Here is a 23,654-nt window from a genome sequence, read left to right as displayed (position 1 = left end):
TTCAAAACCAAACTCAGCACGTTACCACCCGCTTGACGGCCGACGTGACGAAGACACGGGACTTGTAGTTAAATCAGACTACAACGATGCGTTCACGTACCTTACTGAAAATTACCACTCAGCATTGGTTATTAACACTCTGTTCTCTCTCTGTTTATAACGTTGTTGCTGTTTGGAAGAAGTGAGTCTTCAAAAAAGAACTGAGAAAAAAGATAAAATAGTAAAAAATATTCATAAATAATTTTACACCAGCAAATTTGAATTATACAAATATGCAAAAATGTTGTACGTCTTCTTTAAATGAATAGGTATTCGTGCGTGTATTTTGTACTATTTATAATTTAGTTAATGATTTATTTATATTTTTGGCCAGATGTGGGCGGGACCTGTTTGCAGGAAGTGGCGCCTGGCAGGCTGTGCTGAGGGCTGCAGCGCCTCGCGCTCCCCTAATGGTTGTGTGGACTGTTGCGTTTGGCCCATGGGACGACCTGGGCGGCGGGGGAATCGAAAGTTAACCGGGGGACAGGGGGACGTCAGACCTGAATCCTCGGCGGATTTCCTTCCTCTTCGCCTGTATTGGCGTCAGCTCGAGCTGGCAGCTGCTGAGAAGTTCTCCGCCTCTCGTCGAACACAGCATGAGTCGCTTATAATCTTCAATGAAGTTCCTGACTTCTCCAGGTAGGGTGTGAGTGGAGTTTACGGCCATGACCCGTGAAGGGGTCGGAGTGCGTCTGCGGCGCGTGACAGTGTCGTCTGACGTTGCATCAGATTCGTGGAGGAAGTGGGCGAACATCTGCATTCCACAGACAGTGAACACACCACACGCACGCTGAGCTTCTAACGATCCACTTGCTCCTTGTGTCTCCCTCAGTGAACAAAGATGGATCCTGCCAGACAGAAGCGCAAGGACGAGATAAGCAGAGCCCTGAAATTCATACAGTGAGAATGTTGTTGTTAACGTCTCAGTTCACGCTCACAGAAAGTGAAACCAGCTCCGACCCGCAGTGACTCACGTGAACGCTGCTTGTCTATGTTCACTGTTGTAGGTCATCGCTGGCGTATCCAGAACCGGAGGGCTACCAGGTACCGTGTCACACGTGCAGACCTGTTTGGGTTTGGGTCCGGGTGCCGACACCTGTGTGACGTCTGCACCGTCTCCCGGGTCTCTTGTTTCCCTCCCACAGTCCAGAAACAGGCAGATAGTTTTTAGTCTAAAGCTGAGGACCTGCTGATGTCAGCGTTCGGGCCCGTGGTCACTGTTGTTATCCAGGTCTTCGTTGTCCCACATGTGCTGCAGGTTCCATCAGGTCCAGTCCATCAGAAAGGTCGTGTGGGTCGTTGTTCTTCCCGGCCGCCATCACGCGTCACCTGTAAATTCCCCTGAAGCCCGGTTCCCATCCCCCGGCTGACGTTCCTTCCTCCGTTCTGTCTCTGTTGTTATTGACGCGTTCCGTGGTGTGACTACAAAGGTTGTGCACAGGACAGACGCGTTCCTGTGGGTTCATCTCCCCCCTCTCCCCCCCTTCCTCAGGAACTTCCTCACCAGCTAGTGGTCAACCTGCTCCACGAGGGCAACGGCCCTGTTCAGGGACGGGGAGTGGGAGTCGGCCGTCCGAGAGTTCAGCGAAGGCCTGAACGTCTGGAGCTACGCGGCAGCGTAGGACATCCAGGTTCCCAGGGCTCTGCTGGAGAGCCGTACGTGAACCGGGCCGCTCGCCTACCACAGCCTGTGAGACCCGCGCTCCCGAGACGACGGCGCGCGGCGCAAACCCGGGCGCGGGCGCGTTTTAACGTGTCGGCTGTTGACGACAGGGTGAATACGACAAAGGCGTGAAGGACTGCGACGTCGCTGCTGCAGCTGTGCCGCGAGAGCCACCGGGCCCTGTACCGCAAGGCGCTGTGTCTGCAGGCGCTGGGCAGACACAAGGAGGCCTACAACTGCACCACCGACTGCCTGCTCATCTCCCGACTGGTAAAGTTCTGAGCAGACAGAACCGGCCCAAGGTGGGTACTGGTAAGCAGCTGACGCTCTGCTGCTGTGCTGTGACGGACAAACAGTGAACGAGCTGGCGCAGGAGCTGTCTGTTCACCTGGGCCTGAAGAACCGCAAAACCCTACGTCGCTGCCAAGGTCGGTAGAACCTCGGACGGAAACCGTTCTCCGGGTCAGGGACCCGTCAGCTGACGTTCTGTTCTGGGCGTTCTGTGGTCTTTTCAGATGAGGAGAGAGGCGTCCGAAACGGAAGCTCAACCGCTGACGCCATCAAGTTCGTTAAAAGGAGCCAAAGGCTCTGAGTCTTTGCAGTGATTCAGGTTCAGTCCTGTTTCTTCTCACCTCCAGGTTTCCGGTGTTCGAACAGAAAACGGGCTGAATCCTCTGAGCAGCTTTGCACCAGGTGTGAATGCACGTCAGCAGGAATCTGTGGGATCGTCTCACGTGAGCGGCGCGTCTCCACTGACTCCGTCCCTCTCTGCAGTCACGTTTCCCAGCATGCCTCAGTCCTCGCCGGGCGCCGCCAGGCCGGACGCGCTGGACGACTGCGAGCTGATGGGCGACGACCTGGACCGCCTGCTGGACTGCTGCCCTGCCGGCCGGAGGCCGTGGAGGGCGCCGGCCGGTTTCCGACCCCGCTGCCTGCGCTCCAGGCCCCGCGTGGGCGCCGCCCCGTTCCGACCCGCTCCCTGCGCTCCAGGCCGCGTGGCGCCGCCCGGTTCCGACCCGCTCCCTGTGTTCCAGGCCCGCGTGGCGCCGCCTGGTTCCGACCCGCTCCCTGTGTTCCAGGCCCGCGTGGCGCCGGCGGTGCTGCCCGCTCCGACGCCTCAGCTCCCGCCGGCCTTCTTCAGCTGCTCCGTCGGCCGCATGGACTCCCTGGACTCGCTGCCGGGCCTGGGCCGCTCCTCCTTGGACGCGCTGGACGGCCTCGGCGCCTCACCGGTGCTGGACGCCTTGGACAGCTTCTCGTTTGGAGCCGGGGCCGGAGCGGGTCCCCCCAAACCGAGGCCCGCGTCCTCGGCCGTGGAGTCGCTGGACGACCTGGACGACCTGGACGACGCCTTGGACGAAGCCACCAGTGACGTGAATGACTCCAGAGCGGACGCGGAGGCGGAGCTGGAGTCTCTCGATGATTTACTGGACGAGCTGGACCCTCTGGAGGCAGGTTCTGACCCGCTTGGTCCTGGTGCTGCCACATCTTTGGACCGGCACCACTCTCTGGATGCTCTGGACTCCTTTTCCTTCCTCGTCTCTACAGGGAGAGCAGGTTTGATCTCACTCACTGATGCATTTACTGGAAACGTCCCAGCTGATCGCATATGCTACTGGTCCCAGTTCATTATTGTCCCATTGCTCCTCAGGTTTCACGGCCTCTCGCGGCGTCAAACCTCCACCAAAGCGACCTCTGAAGAGTAACTCCAGGGTAAGACTCGCCTCGGTTCTGTTACCGCCGTGGGTTCTGTTTTCACTGACTGAAATCCAACTCTTACTGTGGCAATAAAGGAGACGAGCAGCGCGGCGCCGGCTCCAGCCTCCAACCCTCTGTGCTCCACCCACGACTTCCTGCAGGCCTGCTCCGCCTGTTATCCTCGCCAAGGTCCGGCTGCAGCCCGTCCGAGCCCAGAACTGGAGCTGGCGATGCCTTCACTGGCCTTCACTTCCTTTGTGCATATCTTGTTTTTCAGGCCAAGGCATCTATACGTACGTTCACAAGCCGGACCTGGTCCACAGCTGTAACAGAAATGTTCTGTTGTGTAGACGAAAGGGGGACCAGGAGTGGACCAGGGTTCGGCCGATGCCGGTCAACACGGGCTTCAGGGGCCCCTTCGTTCTCTGCAAGGGTGACTTCAGTTCCCTTCAGTTTGTGTAAAACTCAACGCTGTGTTTTAGTCCGGCTCTTTATTGTCAGTGGAGACTCCTTCGGGTCGGGCTCGGTGGGACTAACGTGGAGGTGTCGGACCGCTGTCTCCTCTGCAGAGCTGCTGAGGTCCGGAGACCTGGGCCTGTGTAAATACGGGGAGAAGTGCACGTTCGCCTACAACCAGCTGGAGATCGACGTTTGGACGGAGGAGAGGAGGCGCACGCTCAACAGGAACCTGCTGTTCGCCTCCGACCCAGTCAGCGGCGCCGCCCGCCTCCTGCAGGAGCAGAAGGGCGCCTTCAGGTTCCTCTGTCAGGTTGATCGCGTCCCCAGTTACTCCACGGTCTACAGGCGGAAGCGCCAGAAGCCCAGTTTGAGAGCTGCTCCTTTGTCCTCCTGCTTCTAGAGCTGCTTTGACAACAAACCCACCATCATCAGCGGGCGCTGCAGGGACGCGCCCTCCGTCTGCTCCAACCCGGACGCCCGCCACGCCTTCCACGCCAATAAGTGAGCGTGCACCTGTACGTGTGGCAGCCTTTTGCTGCTCCGCTGACCTCCTCCTCCCTCCCCCTCCTCCCTCCCCCTCCTCCTCCTCCTTCCTCCTCCTTCCTCTTTCCCCCTCCTTCCTCCTCCTCCCTCCTCCTCTCTCCTCCTCCTTCCTCCTCTCTCCTCCTCCCTCCTCCTCTCTCCTCCTTCCACCTCCTCCTCTCTCCTCCTCCCTCCTCCTCTCTCCTCCTCTCTCCTCCTCCCTCCTCCTCTCTCCTCCTTCCACCTCCTCCTCTCTCCTCCTTCCACCTCCTCCCACCTCCTCCTCCTCCTCCCTCCCCCTCTTTCCTCCTCCTTCCTCTTTCTCCCTCCGTCCTCCTTCCTCCTCCTCCCTCCTCCTTCCCCCTCCTCCCACCTCCTCCTCCCTCCTTCCTCCTCCTCCTTCCCCCTCCTCCCTCCTTCTGCCAGGTGCTTAGTGTTCGTGGTGAGTTCCCACAAAGTGACCTACAAGAAGATCCGTCCGCTGAGCTCCAGGTGCCGACTGGACCTGTGCTGCCAGGAGGTCCGGTACGGCTGCGCCCGAGGGGACGGCTGCCACTGGGCCCACTCCTACGTGGAGCTGCAAACGTGGGGCCTGCAGCAGCACACGGGTCCGTGGGAACGTGTGGGGTGACGGGGAAACGCAAAGTAACGGTGGGAGTAACGCGCGTCTTCATTTACAGGCATCAGCCACGACGAGCTTGTCAGCGTCTCCACAAAGTATTATGAGGAAGCGACGCAGAGCAAACAACGGGGAAACAGAGTGAGCAGGAGGTTGAGCCCAACGACAACACCCCTCGCCTCAATGTGTTCAGTGTCTGAACCAGCTTGTTTGACAGTTTCCATCAGGAGCTGCTGGGACCACAGCCAAAGGAGCAGGAGCGACATGTGGGAAGAGTCCGAACCTGCGCATGAAGTTCGTGTGCGCGCTGTGCTGGCGGGACGGCCTGATTAGTGAACCAGACAGGAGCCTGAAGCACTGCACGGCCAAGGCGGAGCACGCGTGAGTGCACGACATGACGGCACAGCTGATGTTGTGTATGTTACATTCTGCCTGTGTTCTTCAGCTGGGACAAAGACAGACGCGTTCTGCTCGTCAAGTCCGTGGAACGATGTAAATGGGTTCAGATTCGAGCGCTGCCTCAAACCAAGGTCCCTCTGCAGTACGACGTAGGCTCCGCCTCCAAGCGCCACCTCTCATCACCTCCTCCTGAACGTCCGTCTCTTTAATGCTGGCACCTTTTGTCTGCAGATATGCACTCAAATGTTAGTGAAGAGGAATGTAACTACTCTGGGAACTGCACCTTCGCTCACAGCCAAGAGGAGAAGGAGATGTGGACGTATATGAAGAATAATAATTGTACGGTTTGATGGTGGAGCAGTAAATGTCACACACTGATGTGTAACTTCCTCCAAAGCGCCTCGTGTCTGTGCCCGTAGTACATGACATGCAGCAGATGTACGAGCTGTGGCTGTCGTCGCTGAACCCCAGACGGCACCCGGAGGAAGCGGCGCAGAGCCCGGCTGCCCCGGAGGAGAAGCCCATCGCCATGCCAACGGACTACGCTGACCTGACGGTGGGTCGGCCGCGTGCGTGCGTGCGTGCGTGCGTGCGTGCGTGCGTGCGTGCGTGCGTGCGTGCGTGCGTGCGTGTCTGCGTGCCTGCCTGCGTGCGTGCGTGCCTGCCTGCGTGCCTGCGTGCCTGCGTGCGTGCGTGCCTGCGTGCGTGTCTGCCTGCGTGCCTGCGTGCGTGCGTGCCTGCGTGCGTGCCTGCCTGCGTGCCTGCGTGCGTGCGTGCCTGCGTGCGTGCCTGCGTGCCTGCGTGCGTGCGTGCGTGCGTGCGTGCCTGCGTGCGTGCCTGCGTGCCTGCGTGCGTGTCTGCCTGCGTGCGTGTCTGCGTGCCTGCGTGCGTGTCTGCCTGCGTGCGTGTCTGCCTGCGTGCCTGCGTGCGTGCCTGCGTGCGTGCCTGCGTGCCTGCGTGCCTGCGTGCCTGCGTGCGTGCGTGCCTGCGTGCGTGTCTGCCTGCGTGCCTGCGTGCGTGCGTGCCTGCGTGCGTGTCTGCCTGCGTGCCTGCGTGCGTGCCTGCGTGCGTGCGTGCCTGCGTGCGTGTCTGCCTGCGTGCGTGCGTGCGTGCGTGCGTGCCTGCGTGCCTGCGTGCGTGCGTGCCTGCGTGCGTGTCTGCCTGCGTGCGTGCGTGCCTGCGTGCGTGTCTGCCTGCGTGCGTGTCTGCGTGCGTGCCTGCGTGCGTGCCTGCGTGCGTGCCTGCGTGCCTGCGTGCCTGCGTGCCTGCGTGCGTGCCTGCGTGCGTGCCTGCGTGCGTGCGTGCCTGCGTGCGTGCGTGCCTGCGTGCGTGCCTGCGTGCGTGCCTGCGTGCGTGCGTGCGTGCCTGCGTGCGTGCCTGCCTGCGTGCGTGCCTGCGTGCCTGCCTGCCTGCCTGCGTGCGTGCCTGCGTGCCTGCGTGCGTGCGTGCCTGCGTGCGTGCCTGCGTGCCTGCGTGCGTGCCTGCGTGCGTGCGTGCGTGCGTGCGTGCGTGCGTGCGTGCGTGCGTGCGTGCGTGCGTGCGTGCGTGCGTGCGTGCGTGCGTGCTGTGCGTGCGTGCGTGCGTGCGTTGCGTGCTGACGGGTTACTCCTGTGGTTCCAGAGCGACTTCTACTGCCGCCTGTGTGGGAAGCACAGTAAACAGCGAGCGCCAGTTGGCAGCACCACATCTCCTCTGAGAAGCACAAGGACCGGGTGTTCAGCTGTGAGGGGGAGGACAAGGCTCTGCTGTGGAGCTAACCGCTTTCCCCCGGGCACCTGCTTCCAGCTCTGTCCCAGGTACGAGAATGTCTGAATCGGATCTGCCGACCCGGCGGCTCTGTCCGGGTCACTCTGGGTCCGGTTCCGTGTATGTGAGCTGTGAACTGTTGGCAGGCTGCACCGCGGCTGCCCGGGACGGCGTGAGCTGCGACTACGCCCACAGCCCGGAGGAGCTGCAGGAGTGGACGGAGAGACGGGATTTCCTGAGGCAGAAGCTGTCCAGAGCGAGAGAGGACCTGCTCATCATGCCCGACGAGTCGGACTTCGGGAAGTACAGCTTTCTACTTCAGGACTGACAATAGTTTTTTTTTTCGTTTTCAGACCTGTCAAACTAGCACATCGTTGTATTAAGTGATTTTATTTTACAGCCAAAGTGCATAATTTTGTCTAAATATTATGTGAGGTGTAGAGGATGCGCACCTAAAATTTATTGTTATAATTCTATTTTGTCAAAGGAGACAGTTGTATCGATTATGTGTAATAAGATAAAACCGAGCTGTTAAAACAAACAGCACAGTCACAGTTTGAATGTTCATCAGACCTGAGTTTATCCACAAATTTAAACATTGCTACGTTTTGTCTTTCCGTTTTATGTTCAGTATAAACATTAGGTATTTATAGGATGAGAGCCTTCAGTCAGCTGATCAGAATATGTCCCAAGCTCTGTACGCATCAGGATCTCACGTTTGACACCAATAAAAAATAAGAGTTGTCCAGTACCGACTTTGGATTTCTACTTTGGTAAAAAAAGTCATTTTTTCCATTCCTAATTTTATTTCAGTTCATTTTTCTAACCCTAACAAACAGATGAACGAAGCCGTTACTGCGGTACTTATTACTTGCGCGTAGCACGTCCTGCTGTTTTCACGTGCACTACTCTAGCACGTCACTAGATGGCGCGGGACTCTCGTCTGCGTCTGGCCTCGAGCCGACTCTGGCTCGCACGTGCCGCAGCGCATGGACAGAATGTGCGCCGCTTCACAAGGTGTTGTCGTCGTTATCTTTGGACGGGGCCCGCCACCTCGGCTCCCCATTGGCTGCGCGCTGTGACCGACGGCTCGTGCTCCTGCGCTTGTAGCGTGGCATTGTGGGCGTGGCTACTGCGGCTCATTTTAATAGAGTTTGTTTGTGGACATGCGGGAGTCCTCGTGACGTGACCTGCTGCAAAGTTGGTTGGAAGTGAAAGAAGTCCGAGCTGAGAGCGGCCGCGGTCACACGAAGCCTTTCTCTCCGTTGCTTTCGTCTTTTAGACATTTTCTAAGCGTTCATCATGTCGGGCGACCGACCAGATCTGCTTTGGCGACAGGAGCGAGTTCCTGATCTGCTCAAGTCTTTGGTCTGATTACCCGCTCCTCCTTTCCTGCCTTCGACGATGGCGGTAAGATTCTGTTAAACTGCCGTTTTACAAGCAGAAGCGCACTGCTGTGTCTCTGAATGGAGGTGAATGTTGCGGGGCTTTACATCGTACCACCGGTAGCTAAACGTGCGGCTCCGGTGGAACAGGTGAGGACGCTGATTCATAGCGAAACTGTGCCGTGCGCGTCTCTGCGTGTAGTTCCTTCCAGTTGCGTATTTTGTGGCTGGCTACGCCCTGAAAAACAACGGCAGCTGACTGAGATCCGCGTTAAACAGCAGAACTGAAGCGCTTTGTCAACACCAGCACCTGATGCAACCGCACTGAAACAGTCCTCTCACTCAGGGTTTCAAAACGAGTTTCTATGTGCGCCATCACCTTCGGTGTAACTTTCTAGCATCGTTTTATTTTAGCATTTAGTTTTTTTAGAAGTTGAAGTTGACGTGACTCAGAGACACGCAGTCCTTTGTTAGTTTCACTTGTTTTTTGTGAACAGAGACTATAATTTATTCCAAATAAATCTTTTGATCTGCAAGTATGATATACATAGTTTCACAGTATTTTTTGTTGGGTCTACTAAGAATTTAATGTTGACATCTTGCTCGTTACCCTGCCTAAACCTCACTGTGCTGTGTTTAATACTAATAATAACATCTTGTTTTTATTTACCCTGATGCTTCTTTGTCTCTTTCACTTTGTGTTTAGCTTGTTTTCAAGCAGCATTAAAAGTAAAGTTCAATGAATAGCATCATGTGATGAAAGGAGTCGCACAGTATCAGCTGAGTGAATAATATTTATAATATATTATTAGGACACCATTAATGTGCACTGGAGACAAGAGCATGTGTTGTTGAAGCCTGATGCAGCCTGTAAATGACTTACTCTGTTCACAAAGTTCAACCCGGAGGCCTCGTCCTGTCTGGGCTCCATCACACGTTTTACTGCACTGGGCCTTGGGTATTTGTATGTTTCTTGCTTTGCTCAAAGCCACTTTTGTTTCTGTCTATTCACATTGCATGAAGTTGACTTGACTGTGTGCATTTGTTGCACACTTTGACAGATTCATCCTATTAAGTTTAAAACACAAAATCAATACTTAATATTAAATTAAACCACTGTTCTACTATTCAGTGCAGACGTTGGTCTTGGGTTATTACATGTGTTCCTGCTGCTGAAGTACATAGATTTGTTTCATACATTGTATATTTATTATATTAAAGATGTTACTGGGGCATTGGGTTTAAAGTGCGTGGTATCTACTGTCAAACTATGGAATCTGTTGCCACCTTCAGTGGCGGTGATTCAGACCTGCAGTAAAATCGTACGGGTCCTAAACATGTGGTAAAGAGATGAAAGGTGCTTAAATCCAATGTAACGTTCGTTTGCATGTCATTATAATATAACGTGTAGCACAAGGTGCTCTTCGTGCCGCCACGGATTAGATAAAAGGCGGTGAAGGCGGAGTCCAAACTCTCCCGCGTGGTTTCTGCGATGACCTCGGGAAGAAAACACTCGTCTTAGTGGCGAACGCGCGGTTGTTGTGTGCGGTTTTGAACATCGTGTTCCAGAACCCAAGCATCCTGCTGAGGAGGGTGTGAGACCCTCGTGCGCTCGCATCTTCAGCGTGCACTACGGCAGCGCGTGCACGGGAACGTGAGCCTTTTTTGTAATAAACGTGCAAAAATAACATTTAAAATTTTTTTTGTTCAATGTCGACTGGTGTGAAATATTAGACGTTAAAAATGGTTACTTGAAGACACAGCTGTGAATACTTGACCTGTGTTTAAGGCGTCGAGCCGCTTTTTAAAATCGTTTCTTTTTAAATCGTTTTTTTCGTTTTCATGTAAGTTTTTGTTTCATTATTGTTGTTGAGGAGGGAGAACGTGCACGGTTATTTGGCTCCCGGTGCGCGCGGTGCCTGCTGAAAAGTCGCCCTTGTCCCGCACGTGCGGAGTATTCGAAGCCCCGCCCTCCGGCAGATTGTGCTTTCACGTGAGGCGGGCGCGGGAGGGAGGCACGTGTTTGGCCACGAGTTGAGTCTTCGGCGAATGTGAGAGTGCATCGCTGCAGTTCGACCTTTAGTCACGATTACATTGGACACACTTTAGCATTTATTTACACGAGTTAACGCTTCGGTTGGTTCAGGTTGTGCGCACGTGGACCTGCAGCTTCAGAGATGTGGAAAGATTAAAGCCGACGAGCACAACTACACAGGACAAGGTCTGTTTTCAGAGTAAAGCATATTCCTGTAGATAACGTAGGCATACCAATCACACCCTACTATTGTGTGAATGGGCGGGGCTTGAGTCCGCCCATATCCAATGGGAGCTCTCGGTGTCCACGGAGAACAAGTGTCTTGTGTAGAGCTGCTTTTCCGTGTCGAAGAGTGAGAAGTGACGGGACGGACGCCCCCTGAACGTGGCGATTTCTACTGCGTAACGGCTGATTTTGCTGTGTCTCGGTCGGGAGCAGGTGACGCTCGGAACCATCTGGACCTTACCCCCGGTTTTGCTTGAGAGCTTGTCAGGGAAACAATGCCCGGTGAAGCCGCGGTGGCTGTGGCGCTTCAAGCCAAGCGATTCCGTCATTACAGCGGCCCCGCAGAAGTCGTTTCCCTTTGTTATTAAGAAGATTATGGACATCCCGCCTCCGAACATCCTGGAGGAAGGCGACGATGGTAAGAGCTGAGCCGAAAACAAAACGCCCAGATCGTATCTTCCTCCTAAAATACGCTCGTTGACAGCGATAAAATCATTAGGGCGTGCGTAAATTACGCACGTTATCCATCCCGGTTAATTATGTTTAGGTAATGACACCGCCGACGCTGGGAGACGCGTCCCATATGTTGCTCAGAGCCCGTTTGATCCGAGGCTGCAAAGGAAGCACAAAAGAACAAAAAGTTCTAGGTCCCGTTTGCTGCTCTCAGATCAGCGGAACCAGACCGCAAAGAGCCTGGATCACGAGATGCCGCTTGGCTCTTCATCTGAGGTGTCGGTCCGGTGCTGCGTTCTGCCCCGGTTGTGTGTTGTTGTCGTTCTGGGGTGAATGTGCGGATCAGCTCCAGCTTAAGCATTTCCTGACTTCCTCTGAACCTGTGTTTTGTTCCATCCATGCATTTAATTTCCCTGTTCTGTTATTTGGACTTGCGTGTCTTTACTCATACCACACTGCCCTCTGATTCACGTCTGTTTATGCAGAAATGGAGAAGGAGAAGCTGTGCTCCTCCGAGGACATGGAGGGAGGCGGCGGTGGGGCGGGAGCTGCCAGTGCCGGTGCAGGTTCACGAGGAGGAGGCGGTGGTGGCGGTGCTGGAGGGGTGTCCGCCTCCTTGACCCCAGCCATATGGGACAAGACCATTCCCTATGACGGGGAGACCTTCCACCTGGAGTACATGGACCTGGATGAGTTCCTCCTGGAGAACGGCATCCCAGTGAGCCTGGAAGAGGAGGAGCTGCAGAAGACCCTGAGCTCCGGGGAATACAAAGGCAATCCATCTCCCAAGGTTCTTACCACCGCTACCACTACAACTGTTGCTGCTCCGGCTCCGACTCGCCGCCGCTGCAGCAGCGCCGCCCCCTTCAGCCTCCGCCGTCACCGCCGTCACCGAGAACCAGAGGAAGCCATGACGGTCACTACGTTACAACCAGCCAAGCTGGAGGACGAGGAGGAGATGAGGAGGAAGAAGAGGAAGAGGAGGAGGAGGAAGAGAAGAAGAGGAGGAGGAGTCTGTGACTGAACCTGCAGCAGCAGCACCGGTGGAAGTGAAGAAGGAGAAAGGAGGTGAGTAGAGTAGAGTCTGTTTGGGTTCTGGGTTCTAATTAGCAGTTTATTGAAATCACTCCATTGAGCCTCAGACATAAACAGGTTCTATATGTAGCTAGAAACTACAGAATGGAAATATCCTGAGATTTGTTAGTAGAATCCACCTGTTGACCAGTTGTCTGCATCACATGCACAACCTACCAACTAACAGCTTGATGGAGTGCAGTGGACAAACCAGAGGGACATCTAGACAGTGAATGACGTAATAGTAGATTAGGTGAAAGCTGACTTTGCATTTTATTGTCCGTCCGCTGCAGCGGCTGCATTCTAATGAACGCGGGCATCGACATCAGACATGTTCACACCTGCTGCTCGTGTTGTTTGCTCGTGGACCTCTGCTCCCTTTTCACTGTCCACTGTAATGCTGCAGAACGCAACACGCCGTCCCCTATTGACCCCGAGGCCATCGAGGTGGACATCAACTTCCAGCCGGACCCCACAGACCTGGTGCTGTCCAGCGTTCCGGGTGGAGAGCTGTTCAACCCGCGCAAGCACAAGTTCTCTGAGGACGAGCTGAAGCCGCAGCCCATGATCAAGAAGGCCAAGAAGGTGTTCGTCCCCGACGAGCAGAAGGTGGGTATCGGCGTCTCACTGTGGGTCCTGTGACCGACCGGGCGCTCGGGCCGAACTCACCTCCACTGTGATTTCCACAGGATGAGAAGTACTGGTCCCGCAGGAAGAAGAACAACATGGCAGCCAAGCGTTCCCGCGACGCGCGGCGGCTGAAGGAGAACCAGATCACGGTGCGCGCCTCCTTCCTGGAGCGCGAGAACGCGGCGCTGAGGTCGCAGGTGGCCGAGCTGCGCAAGGACTGCGGCCGCTGCAAGAACACCCTGGCCCGGTACCAAGCCAAGTACGGCCCCCTGTAAAGGCGCCCGGGCTGAGAAGCATCCGCGAGACCGACGCAGAACATCCTTCCCCGCAGAATTCAACACAGACACAAACACCACGGGATCTAAATTTGCACCCTTGTCTTTGCCGACCTTCAGTCACTGCGTCTCGCTCCAGCTTTCCAACGCGGCGCTGGAACTTTGGACACACACTGACAGGCAGCAAGGCATGATGGGAAGCTGTGGTCAGGAAGGCCTGTGGAGGGTGCCTGGCTCAGGGTGACTGGATGAACTCCCAGTCACATGGAAAACATGGTCTGTGTCCAGAAAGTCAGGCGGAGGCAGAGAGGGAAGAGTCACAGGCTTTTAAATTGACACAAATCAGTTTTTATCGCTGCACAGCACTTCTTCTTAGTGGACCAAAGCATGAGAACCGGCAGCAGTGGCGCGTTTAAACGGCGCGTGCCTCACTTGTGTGTAGCAGTTGCGTTCTTGCTGGTTCCTCCTCAGCGGAAGGAGCCGTTGCTTGAAGTGGCGGCAGAGCGGACGAGGACGGGGCGATCACACCCTGAGCTGAGCGGAACCGGGCCACGCGGAGGCCGGTCCCACAGCCGCCGCCCCGTTGCAGCTCTTCCCTATAATCCACTGCACAGAACAGCGCTGTTTCAAACATATTTGTACGTGTAGTCACCTCTGCACCATATAGACGTGTGTGTTGGTGTGTAATCCATTTTTGCACTTTTTCTTGGGGGGTGGGGACAAAAAAAGGACTTGGTGGCAGGTCTACCGCCACAGTAGCTAATGAGGAAAAACAAATGCATGAGCCACAGTTTCACGGGACCAGCTCCCAGAGCCTCGCGGCTTTTACTACAGACGCAGGATTAGTGTGTAGCTGACAGTGGAAGGCAAACGCTGGATGCCGAGGAGGGCCCTCCCCGCGGGCGTCCGTGCACACGTAGGGATGTTTATTTTACTGCACACTGCAAGTAGAGGGCGCTAGAGCCGCCGCGTGCCCTTGGGCAGAGCAGCGCTGGCCGGGTGGAGGGTTTTAATCTTGCGTTTCTTTTAGCCGGGCCCGAAGGTGACTGCTCCGAAACCGTGTAAATAAACAACTGTCTCATGGTCTTTATTTCCTAATATAAGGACTGTGTCTTTATTAATCAATACTGTTTCCTGTTTTTGCCAAATATTCAATGAGTGCTGTATTTATTCTGAAGGTAATAACGCATCTGTTGATTGTGATGTACAACGATATGTCAGATAAATCTAATAATGAAATGAAACCAGTGACTAAGCAGGGAATTCAATGGGAAAACTGTGCTTTTAAAACAAAAAGGTTTCTATCGTTGGGTGGGATTCTTTTCTACATGTAACCGCAGCAGACAGACGACAGGGCACCTTCTCATTTACCTCGTCCTCGCTCTCGAGGGCTCCGAGGGTTCTGCACGGCTTCAGGCCGCTGCTGTTTGAAGCACATGAAAATCAGCTCACTTCCATTTGGCAAACGTTGAATCTCAGTCGATGCGTTGCATCGTTTTTGCCAAAGTGGTCGAGTCTGAGACTAAATTAGTAACAACTTTGCAGACTGTTATGGGACTGTGTATCTGAAGCATCGGAGGCTGATGCTTATGTTGTGAGCAGTCAGCTTTTGCTCATGGTTAAAATAAATGTGGCAATAATACTCTGTTATGTAATGCTTGTTTTATTTCAGTGATGTTGTTGTATGTAAAACTGCTATGATGTATTTGGTAGAAAAGCCCTGAAGTCGTTTGTGCTTCCAGTTCCGATCCTGTGTCGTCTGGGATCCTAATGCATGACACCCAGTCAAGTTCTCGTTTCTTTTCTATTCTACACCAAGTGTACTTATGTCCATAGACCATCGCTAAGACTTGATTGTGGACGGTTGATGGTCTGTCGTACGTTCCGTAAAGAGAAAAGCAGAACGTGTGATGATGATGATGATGATGATGATGATTGGCATTATGGCTCCAGTTATCCCTCGACCATCAGCATCCTTGATCAACGTGGATCGTTTTCTTTTTCTACAGATCGATCTGGATCCGCTGGTGATTCTGTGTTTTCTTGACCGTTGTGTTCGTTTCAGTTCTCTGATGGTGTCGTTCTTTGCCATGTGCTTTGTTTTGCGTAGACATTCAGACTTGGCATCGACTGCATTGTGCTGCAGTTGATGAATGCAAACACTTATTATTTTATAAAGGAATTAAAATATTCTGATTGAGACTGTCTAGAGTTACTGTCCAAAAGAACCTTTGAAAAGACAATTAATAAAGGTTGTTTATAGAACAGAATGTGGCGGCGTGGGTTTTTGTGTCTGATGCAAACTGTTGGAACTGATGCATGTTTTACTGAGATTTAAAGATTTAAATGCATTTTTACTTTGTAGCATAGTTCTTCCTCTGGTTATTTATTAGACACATAAGCACAAACATTAAGCTCAAACAAGCAGATGCTAGAACCTGAAAAAAAACATTCACATATTCTAAATATAGATTTTTTTACTGTAGATGATGCAAGTAAGGATGTCCAGATTACATTTGATTAGTGCTCAGCAGCAGTGCAGCGGCCGCATTAGACCCATCTGCAAACAGTCGAGGGTAAAGGCGCAGAAGAGGAATGGGCCGAGGTCGCGGCCCTGTGGGACACCAGGGGGACTGGCCTGATCGCAGCTCGGCTGGTCAGGAAGCCCAGTATCCAGTGCATCTCCTGATCTGAAGGCTTAGGTGTCCTTGGAGGTCCGTGGAGACCTGAATGTGTGGTGACAGGAGGGAAGTGGCCGTCCAGCACAGAGGAGCTTTAAATGTTGATGTCAGTATTAGAGCCACTACAGGCTGCGATGCAAACATACTTCCCGTTCTCCCGTCTGCAGGTTTTGGTTCCTCCACACTGAAAACCCTCTGTTCTGATTTATTTGCTTCTCTCTCTCTTTTTATGAAAAACACTGTTCCTGTGTATTTCACATACATGATACATGCACCTGCAGCACGGTGTCCTCACTGCCTGCTGTACCGTGCATATTAAATAAAGTGGGATGTGATGACATCTGATGTGACCTTGCCTCAGTCATTCAGCAGCTGCAGCAGCTCCAGCTGGAGGCATGTTAATGCTGCAGACAAAGAAGCCACAGACCACAAAAGCAGCACAGTTTGTTGGACAAAGGGAGACGTCTCCTTCCTCATCCTCGTTGCTCATGGGCACATGCCCCAATCGCCCTGAGTGGGATTCTTCCTCTGTTGCGCTGTGCAGTTTTGTCCTGCTGCTCATCAGTATTCCACGGCAGTAGGAGATGTTGCGTAATGATCAACATGGACACACACGGAGTAACGTTGCGCAACAGCAGCAGCCGCAGCAGCATCAGAGACCAGTGGGAGTGTGTCTCTGTGAAGGATACATCAAGGAAAGGGAGGAAGCTGCTGGGAACCGGGAAAGGGGTGAGGAACGGATGGGGGGAGAGCAGGGGTGAGGCGGGGGGGGGACAACAGGAGGATGGAGAAGAGGGATGCAGCTAGAGGAGGAGCCCAGCCACGCGTGAGGATGCTCCAACCTCAGCCTGACCAACGCCACACACACGGCCAGCGGCGCATGATGAAACGTGAAGCAACCTCTGCTGGGACGCGTCCAGCTGAGGTGGGCGGCGAGCGATCTGGCTCCTCAACGTTTGAGAATTTCATCTGTGCTCTGAATTATTGATCAAACATCACTTGAATGTGTTTACTGCGTTGGGAGGACACCGCTCTGGCATTTCAGGGCTTTCAGTCTCCCCTCTGATCCAGCGCACGCTCAGCATCAACCGCTCCGTCGCAGCTCGTCTCATTCATCCCATCCGTTCCATCAGACACAATGAGGACGACACAATTAGCTTATTTTCCATGCTTATTTTTGACAATCTGGTTTTATTACAAACTTAAAAAAAATCTGATACAATAAGAAACTGCAGTAGTAACTCCCCGCTCCCACGGGGCCGCACAGAAAACAGGTCATTGCATCTCAGTAGTGAAAGATTCATTATACATCTACAGGGTGTACAGATCCGATACAAAGTAGGAAAAATAAAAATACAGGCAGCAAAGAAAGCACTATATTTATACATCTGAACTTTTATTCTTAAATGTTAAATCTTACATAGAAATAAATTCTTTTAGGACAATGAAATATTCCAAAGTGCAAAATAAAACACACACTGATATAAGCAAAGGACATCAGAATACAAAACCCTCATTTCCTTCTGTTAACCGCTCGGCCCTGATTGAGGACAGCACTGCTTCAACAGCCTGCGTCTGAAGGGTAAAAACAAATGCTTCTACAAAACTCCTGAGGCCTCAATTCAGCAGCAGAGGACTCACGGACGCGCCTTCGGTTGCACCGAATGAGCGGACGGTTGCGTTTTCACGTGCATGGGACTGAAACACAACAGGAGCAGGTCGTTGGTTTGTGCAGGTTGAACTCAACCAGGGTCACGGAGCAGCACATTCGTGGCCTTCACCTTCCTGCTGAACTGACTGGAGCGACCCCCGGTGCAGAGGTAGAGACCCCTAGAATCCTTCAGGGTAATTTTTAACTATGGCGTTACATTGCACTGGAGACATGGGGGGCGTCTGTGTTCACTGGGATATGGCTCTAGTATCAGGCTGATGGGAGATGAGCAACTAAATCTGAACGCGCTGGGCTCAGGTCCTGTGGACTACGCTGTATCTGCAGCGCGGCAGAGGAAGGTTGGGTTTTTGGTTTGAAATGGACGAGGGACTGAGCACAGAGGGACGCGGCCGTCTCTTACTACACAAACCCAGTGTAAACATCACATCAACTCCAAACCGCTAGAACGAATACATTTACCCGTCTTATTGGACAAATGCTTGTACAATGGTACAATACACATTCAATACTTTATTCTGTACATCTTTATTTTATTGACTCAGTTTGCATATATTCATGTTATTTTCTGAAAAATAAACCTCGGCATGTAAGAACTAAACAAAGAATATGAACGTAAGAACATTTTATATACATATTCCTGGACTGCTTACTCGTACAAATGTAAGTGATACTTTGCCAAAACAAAAATATAGAAATATTGAAATAAATTACAATAACAAAATAGAAATGCATCTTTTTTTTCCCCTCAACTTGGTAACATTTACAGAGTCTGCCTCCCACCGGTCCCCTTAGAAGAAAACAAGAAATCGAGAAACTAAAATCTGCATGCGCGACACGACGGCACTAGCGCGAGCGGCCGTCATGGAAACGCTGAAGGGACGTAGAGAACATTCAAAAGGAACGGACAGAAGCAGCGGCGTCGCTGTGGTGCCTTCAGGATCCACCTCATTAAAGCTGCATGACGTGCCATAAACTAGCGGTTGCGTGCCCATGTCTGTGGGTGACGGGTCATAAGTGCAGGGCAGCTCACGTCACACGACCCGGCTGCAAACGCCTCCAACAAGCTAAAACTGGGAGGACGGAACCCCTCGACGCGCGCGTTTCCCCTTTGTAGCAGGCAGAACGAGCAGAGATCACTGAAGAATTTCAAGCGGAGGGACAGAATACTGCAAGTCTTTGGCTTCAATAGCATTTAAGCTCACCAGGAACGTGCTCTGGGTTTTAAAGTGTCACTCTCCTAAGCCAATAACCCTGGAAGCTACAGAGGCAACAGAACCTCGAGCCGCTTTGCTCTCCACTTTCCTTCTGTCTCCAGACGCGGCGGAGGAAAACCTCTCCTTCATAGCCAAGTCATGCTAAACATTTATCACAATCCCTGCAGCTGAGCGCTGCGTCCCCTCCCCCGTCGCCTGTTCACCTTCACACGCCGCGAACCAGGCGGACACGCGTGTGCACTGGTGCACGCGCCGTCTTTGAATGCGCATCAACGCCGTGACTTGGAGGCATCAGCGCGTTATCGTCTTGCATGAAACACCCTGGCCGTTCATGGCACCAAGGTTCCCCTGACCTTCCATGCAGGTTCTCCTACTGCGGCTCCGTCCGTTCCTCTCCCTTCACTGGGAGCGTTGTCATGTTCACATCCCAGCTGATAAACTGCCTCCGCTGCACACCCACTGACAACATTCAGATTCTGCCTTTGCATGAGTGATTCTCAAGGATAAAGGGCCCCGGTGCACAAACAGCGGGTCTGTGGATCACGCTGATCCCCAGCAAACAGAGCGACACGCAGACAGCAGAGCCCCCCTTCTCAAGTAGGGCAGAGCAGATTGCAGAGCAAAGTGCTGAGCTTTCCACAGCCATCGCTCCCTGCAGGACTTGGCTCCTTTTTCACATCATGACAGTGCAGTGCAAAATGAGGCGATGCTAGAGCCGGGTCCATTAGACTACGAGGGGAACCAAGGGTCTGTCGCCGCACCATTCAATGCAAATAATCAAGACGGACAATGTCTCACCCCCACGTGACCTCAAAGCCAACACAAACAGCAAAGGACAAAGGGTGATGGTTGGAGGTCACCAAGGTACAAAACCAATACCTTAATAATCACTGCTGTGGGTCAAATCTTTGTAGGAAAACTAAAATTTAACTTTTATTAGTATTGGAACAAATTCATAGAAAACTGAAAATATGTGGTGCATCAATGCCCACACCCAGCTCCTCCTACAGCCCTTTTTCGCTAACGAAGGCTTAGTTGGCCAGCACCACCGGCTGGAAGGACTGGCTCGAATACTGCAGGTTGTAGCTTCCCAAATCCTCAACATACGGCGGCTTCTCCATGTAGGAGATTCCAGCGTGCTGCCAATGATTGCCCACGCTCTGGGCCGGAGGTGGGCTGGAGAAGGGGTCAAAGGCCGGGTGGGTGGGGACGGCGTGGGGAGGCTGGAAGGGGCTGGCGTGAGGCTGCATGGGCTGGGGGTCGGCCTCGAAGTAGAGAGGGCCCGGGGATCCTGGGAACACGAACTCTTTGGCATTGGGGAGAGCTGGCTGGGAACGGGACCGCCGAGGGAGTGCAGGGACAGCGACAGGGCCTTGTGCTTGAGAAGCTCGGGAGCAGAGATGGTGGTCGGCGAGCGGGAGAGCATCCTCTGGGCGTGTGGGACGACGACGCCGGAGCCGGCCGCCGATCCTGCGCCGCTGCACTTCTTCATCTTGGTGAGCCAAATTTAGTGGCAGCAAAGCTGGCGGTGGTGAAGGTGATGGGCTGGGGGCGGGCCGTGGGAAGCGGCGGGCGGCGGCTGTGTGGGGAGGTAGGGCAGCCCCCCCGCTGGGAGGGGACGGGGTGGAGGTGTTGGAGGAGTGGGCGGCGGGGTCTGTGGGCGTGCTGGAGCTGGGGTAGCTGAAGAGGCCGGGGCAGGGCTGGGCGGCCAGCGGCGTGGGGGAGCTGGAGAGCGACGGCATGAGAGCGGGGGAGGCCTGGCTGCCGATGGGGACGAACACCTGGGCGTCGGGGTTGAAGCCCACGTTCCCTCGTCTCCTCTACTTCAGCCTCCACCGTTACCTCTTGGATCACGTGATCGGCTCGGTCGGCGTCGCAGCCCAGGCCTGGAGGGTCTTCCAGGTAGAGCACCTTCACGGCCCCCTTCTCCCCGATCTGGTAGGACACCTCGTAGGGGTCGATCCAGACGCTGAGCTCGGCGGGCACGTTCGCGCGCACCTCCTCCGTGTCCAGTCCGCTCCTCTTGGCAGCCAGCTCCACGACTGGGTCCCTGGGCGCCCCCAGGTGTAAGCAGCGGAAGGCCGAACCTCTGAGAGGGGCTTCAGGGTACCAGTGACCCTCAAAGCGAGTCACCAGTATCCTCTCCAGCTCCTCGCCGAACAGGTCGGCCCGGCGCCGGGGGAGCTTGTTGTACAGGTAGGACATAATGAAGTTGAGAGCAACCTTCACTTCTAGATGCATGGCTGCACCTGCTCAGGGCCGTGGTGGGAGCCGGGCGTTTAGCGTGAACGTGCTGAAGGTGATGCAACTGCAAAAGGAGTTTTGTCCTCTGGCTTATTAACATGCGTTTGATTCTGTCAGTGTCACCATGTTAAAGGCACCTTGACGGCAGGGGCAGCGGGTGTTAGCTTCTTTTTCCTTCCTCAGCAAAATGTGATGAGGGCGTTCGGTCACAACTGTGAGAAAAACAGAATCAAATGGAATCAGTCACTTTAAAACATGCCACATTTTTACATTACAAGACACTTAAAATCCACCATTTACAATAACCAGTTCTTAAATGTTTGGGTGAATTCTATAAACCAGATCTAAAGCTTGGGCCATAAGACAATGATCTGCAGCAAAGTAAGAATCCCGATTCAAATAAATCTTGCCCTGGTTCGATTATTATACATGTTAACCTTTTCTTCGGTTTTATGAACAGATGACGTGCTTCATGAATCCTTCATAATCTGAAACCATAACTGCCTCCTGCTTAAAGCTGCCAACCATTCAAGTTCATCACTCTGAAACATGACATGCAGAATATATGAAAACGTCCGTGTACAAGATGGCAGAAAGTTAATAGACTCAGCAGAACATCATGTCCCACGATGCAGTGCGTGCTCCCCTCCCCCTCACGCACACAAACAATTCACTCGCATTGACTTCCACGCCAGATGGGGATTGAGCCGCTAAGATTAGACCGACGCCTCGATTAAAGACAACGTCGTTACGCGTGGAGCGGCACCGACTGGACGCAGGCTGTGGAGCCGCGGCTCAGACGACATCCTCATTTTCCTTGTGCACGAAAAAGGTGACATTGAAGGACAACATGGGGCCGGTTGAGACGGCTATAAATAGGGCCACGCTGTGCATGGTCTGTGGGGCAGCTTCCTCTCCACCACCTGAGCTGCTGAAGGGGAGTTGTTCAACATCTTGAAGAGGACCCATTTAAAACCCTGGATGCACAGACAAACCACCCACTGACACTTTATTCCTCATGAAAAAGGCAAATATTACACAAGAACCAATGTCAGTGCACGGCAGAGGAATGATTCGCTTCCAAATATGTGGAGCTCTGTTGCTTTGAAAGAAAGAAATCAGCTGGAACTTTCAATTAAAACGAAAATCTCGACTGTAACGAACATACAGGGAAACGTCAAAATAATGGAGCTTCAGCACCAACTTTGAGTTGTTGATCCTCCTGTGACCGCCCACGTCTGACTCCACATCCTCCTGTCAACCCAGGAGTCCCTTCCACCCACTACAGGAGCACATTCAGAACCGACGTCATTCTCCACAGGATCATTTGTGCCACAGGCCGTGATCTGAGAGAACAGAGCGTGGAACCAGGAGCAGGAACTTACGGCATCACCACAGACAACTTTCAACCATTATACTTGTAATTTCATCGCTTTTTTGCCAACGTCAGGTTCCTTTACTTTAATTTGGGGATTCTGTGATCATGCTTGTTTTGTTGTGGTTTCTCCTGTGATTAATAAAGTTGTTTGAATCCTGTTCTGTTGATGAACCTCAGTTTTCTCCCTGTATAAACTTTGAATTCTTCGTCATCTGTGACCGATTCAACCGAGAAGTCGCCGCACATCGAACTGCCAACGAATACATGCGAGGAGAGAGAGACGCATGTGACGCCAAGCCCCGACAGCAGCGGCGGCTCTACCTGCGGATTACTGCCATATGTCAGTCACACGGACTCGGTTCGGCCCACGGCTCAGGAGCCTCCCTTCATCAGCTGCCAGGGAATTTGTTTATGAAGCCAATTAGCGCCTGCACCACAAATAAAATACACATCAAACGCACCGAGGGGTCACTTCGGGTAAGAAACGTCGGACGGAGGCAGAAAACAAAAGCTGGCTCCTCATTTAAAGGCTGAACCGAGGACAGTCATTGATTGTAGTCAGCGGATTTTGATGAATAACCGCTTCTGCAACGAAACCAGACTCCGAGCCGCAGCTGTGCCCCGGAACGACATGAGAATAAAACGCACCAGCTAGCAGCTAATTACTCACCTCTCATCACCGAAGCCCGGTTCACGTCCACCGCGGCGTCCTGTTATAATTCCCCGATTTCTAGGCGGGTGTGTCGAGCGGCCCGTTGAGATGTCGAGCAGATAATAAGGTTATTGTTGTCTTTTTGCAGCTGCCCCGATTCTCGGCCGGTGACAACGTTTGCAGTTTGCCTTCCACTGACAGTTTGCACGGAGGATCCACAGAAACTTTACTGTTTGACAACCCGGCGTATTTATACACTGTGACTCGCCCACACCCCCGTGACGACAGGGACTACTTTCTTCACCTTGTAACAGCTGCTGCTTTATTAACATGTTTTTCTTTAAATTAGTACTGGTTTTTACCCTTCGCTAATAATTATGTTCTTCTGTCCACAAATCATTGTTTTATGTGGTCATTTTTATTAGCTGTCTTTAAGACCGAGCTCACTGAAAATATGTAAATGTCATCTCAGATTAAAAACACAGGCCATAGCGTTCCTTAAAATTGTGGAAAAAACAGTAGACGTAAAATTAAGTCGTTTATTTCCCATGTAAAAGGAAATTCTATCCATCGGGGTCTAGTTTATTCAGC

The 23,654-nt window shown here is 53.1% G+C and overlaps 3 protein-coding genes across 3 annotated transcripts; 2 read left to right on the top strand and 1 right to left on the bottom strand.

The window, feature by feature from the left end:
• Positions 1-540: 540 nt before the first annotated feature.
• Positions 541-7,473, top strand: LOC114860142 (zinc finger CCCH domain-containing protein 7B-like). The gene is given in 27 exon segments (XM_055511004.1): positions 541-678; positions 872-939; positions 1,047-1,083; positions 1,532-1,576; positions 1,578-1,692; positions 1,695-1,729; positions 1,813-1,851; positions 1,853-1,972; positions 2,076-2,130; positions 2,218-2,267; positions 2,341-3,259; positions 3,354-3,415; positions 3,496-3,589; positions 3,678-3,833; positions 3,970-4,169; positions 4,260-4,360; positions 4,808-4,989; positions 5,062-5,141; positions 5,218-5,381; positions 5,446-5,548; positions 5,631-5,655; positions 5,658-5,738; positions 5,819-5,955; positions 7,020-7,055; positions 7,058-7,153; positions 7,155-7,210; positions 7,308-7,473. Coding segments are annotated over 26 exon segments (3,213 nt in total). The 5' UTR covers positions 541-678; positions 872-880.
• Positions 7,474-7,964: 491 nt separating this feature from the next.
• Positions 7,965-15,492, top strand: tefb (TEF transcription factor, PAR bZIP family member b). Its single transcript, XM_029158713.3, is given in 6 exon segments — positions 7,965-8,555; positions 11,004-11,208; positions 11,729-12,231; positions 12,233-12,311; positions 12,724-12,926; positions 13,007-15,492. Coding segments are annotated over 6 exon segments (1,212 nt in total). The 5' UTR covers positions 7,965-8,549; the 3' UTR covers positions 13,223-15,492.
• Positions 15,493-18,069: 2,577 nt separating this feature from the next.
• On the bottom strand, positions 18,070-23,320 carry LOC114860251 (protein Tob2). The gene is given in 7 exon segments (XM_029158714.3): positions 18,070-20,110; positions 20,113-20,289; positions 20,292-20,356; positions 20,358-20,395; positions 20,397-20,597; positions 20,599-21,245; positions 23,082-23,320. Coding segments are annotated over 6 exon segments (1,203 nt in total). The 5' UTR covers positions 21,031-21,245; positions 23,082-23,320; the 3' UTR covers positions 18,070-19,820.
• Positions 23,321-23,654: the final 334 nt, after the last annotated feature.

Source organism: Betta splendens, chromosome 8 (assembly GCF_900634795.4).
Source record: "Betta splendens chromosome 8, fBetSpl5.4, whole genome shotgun sequence".
Lineage (NCBI taxonomy): Eukaryota > Metazoa > Chordata > Actinopteri > Anabantiformes > Osphronemidae > Betta > Betta splendens.
The sequence above is the reverse complement of the archived record's forward strand: the minus strand, read 5'-3'. Positions and strand labels throughout refer to the sequence as shown.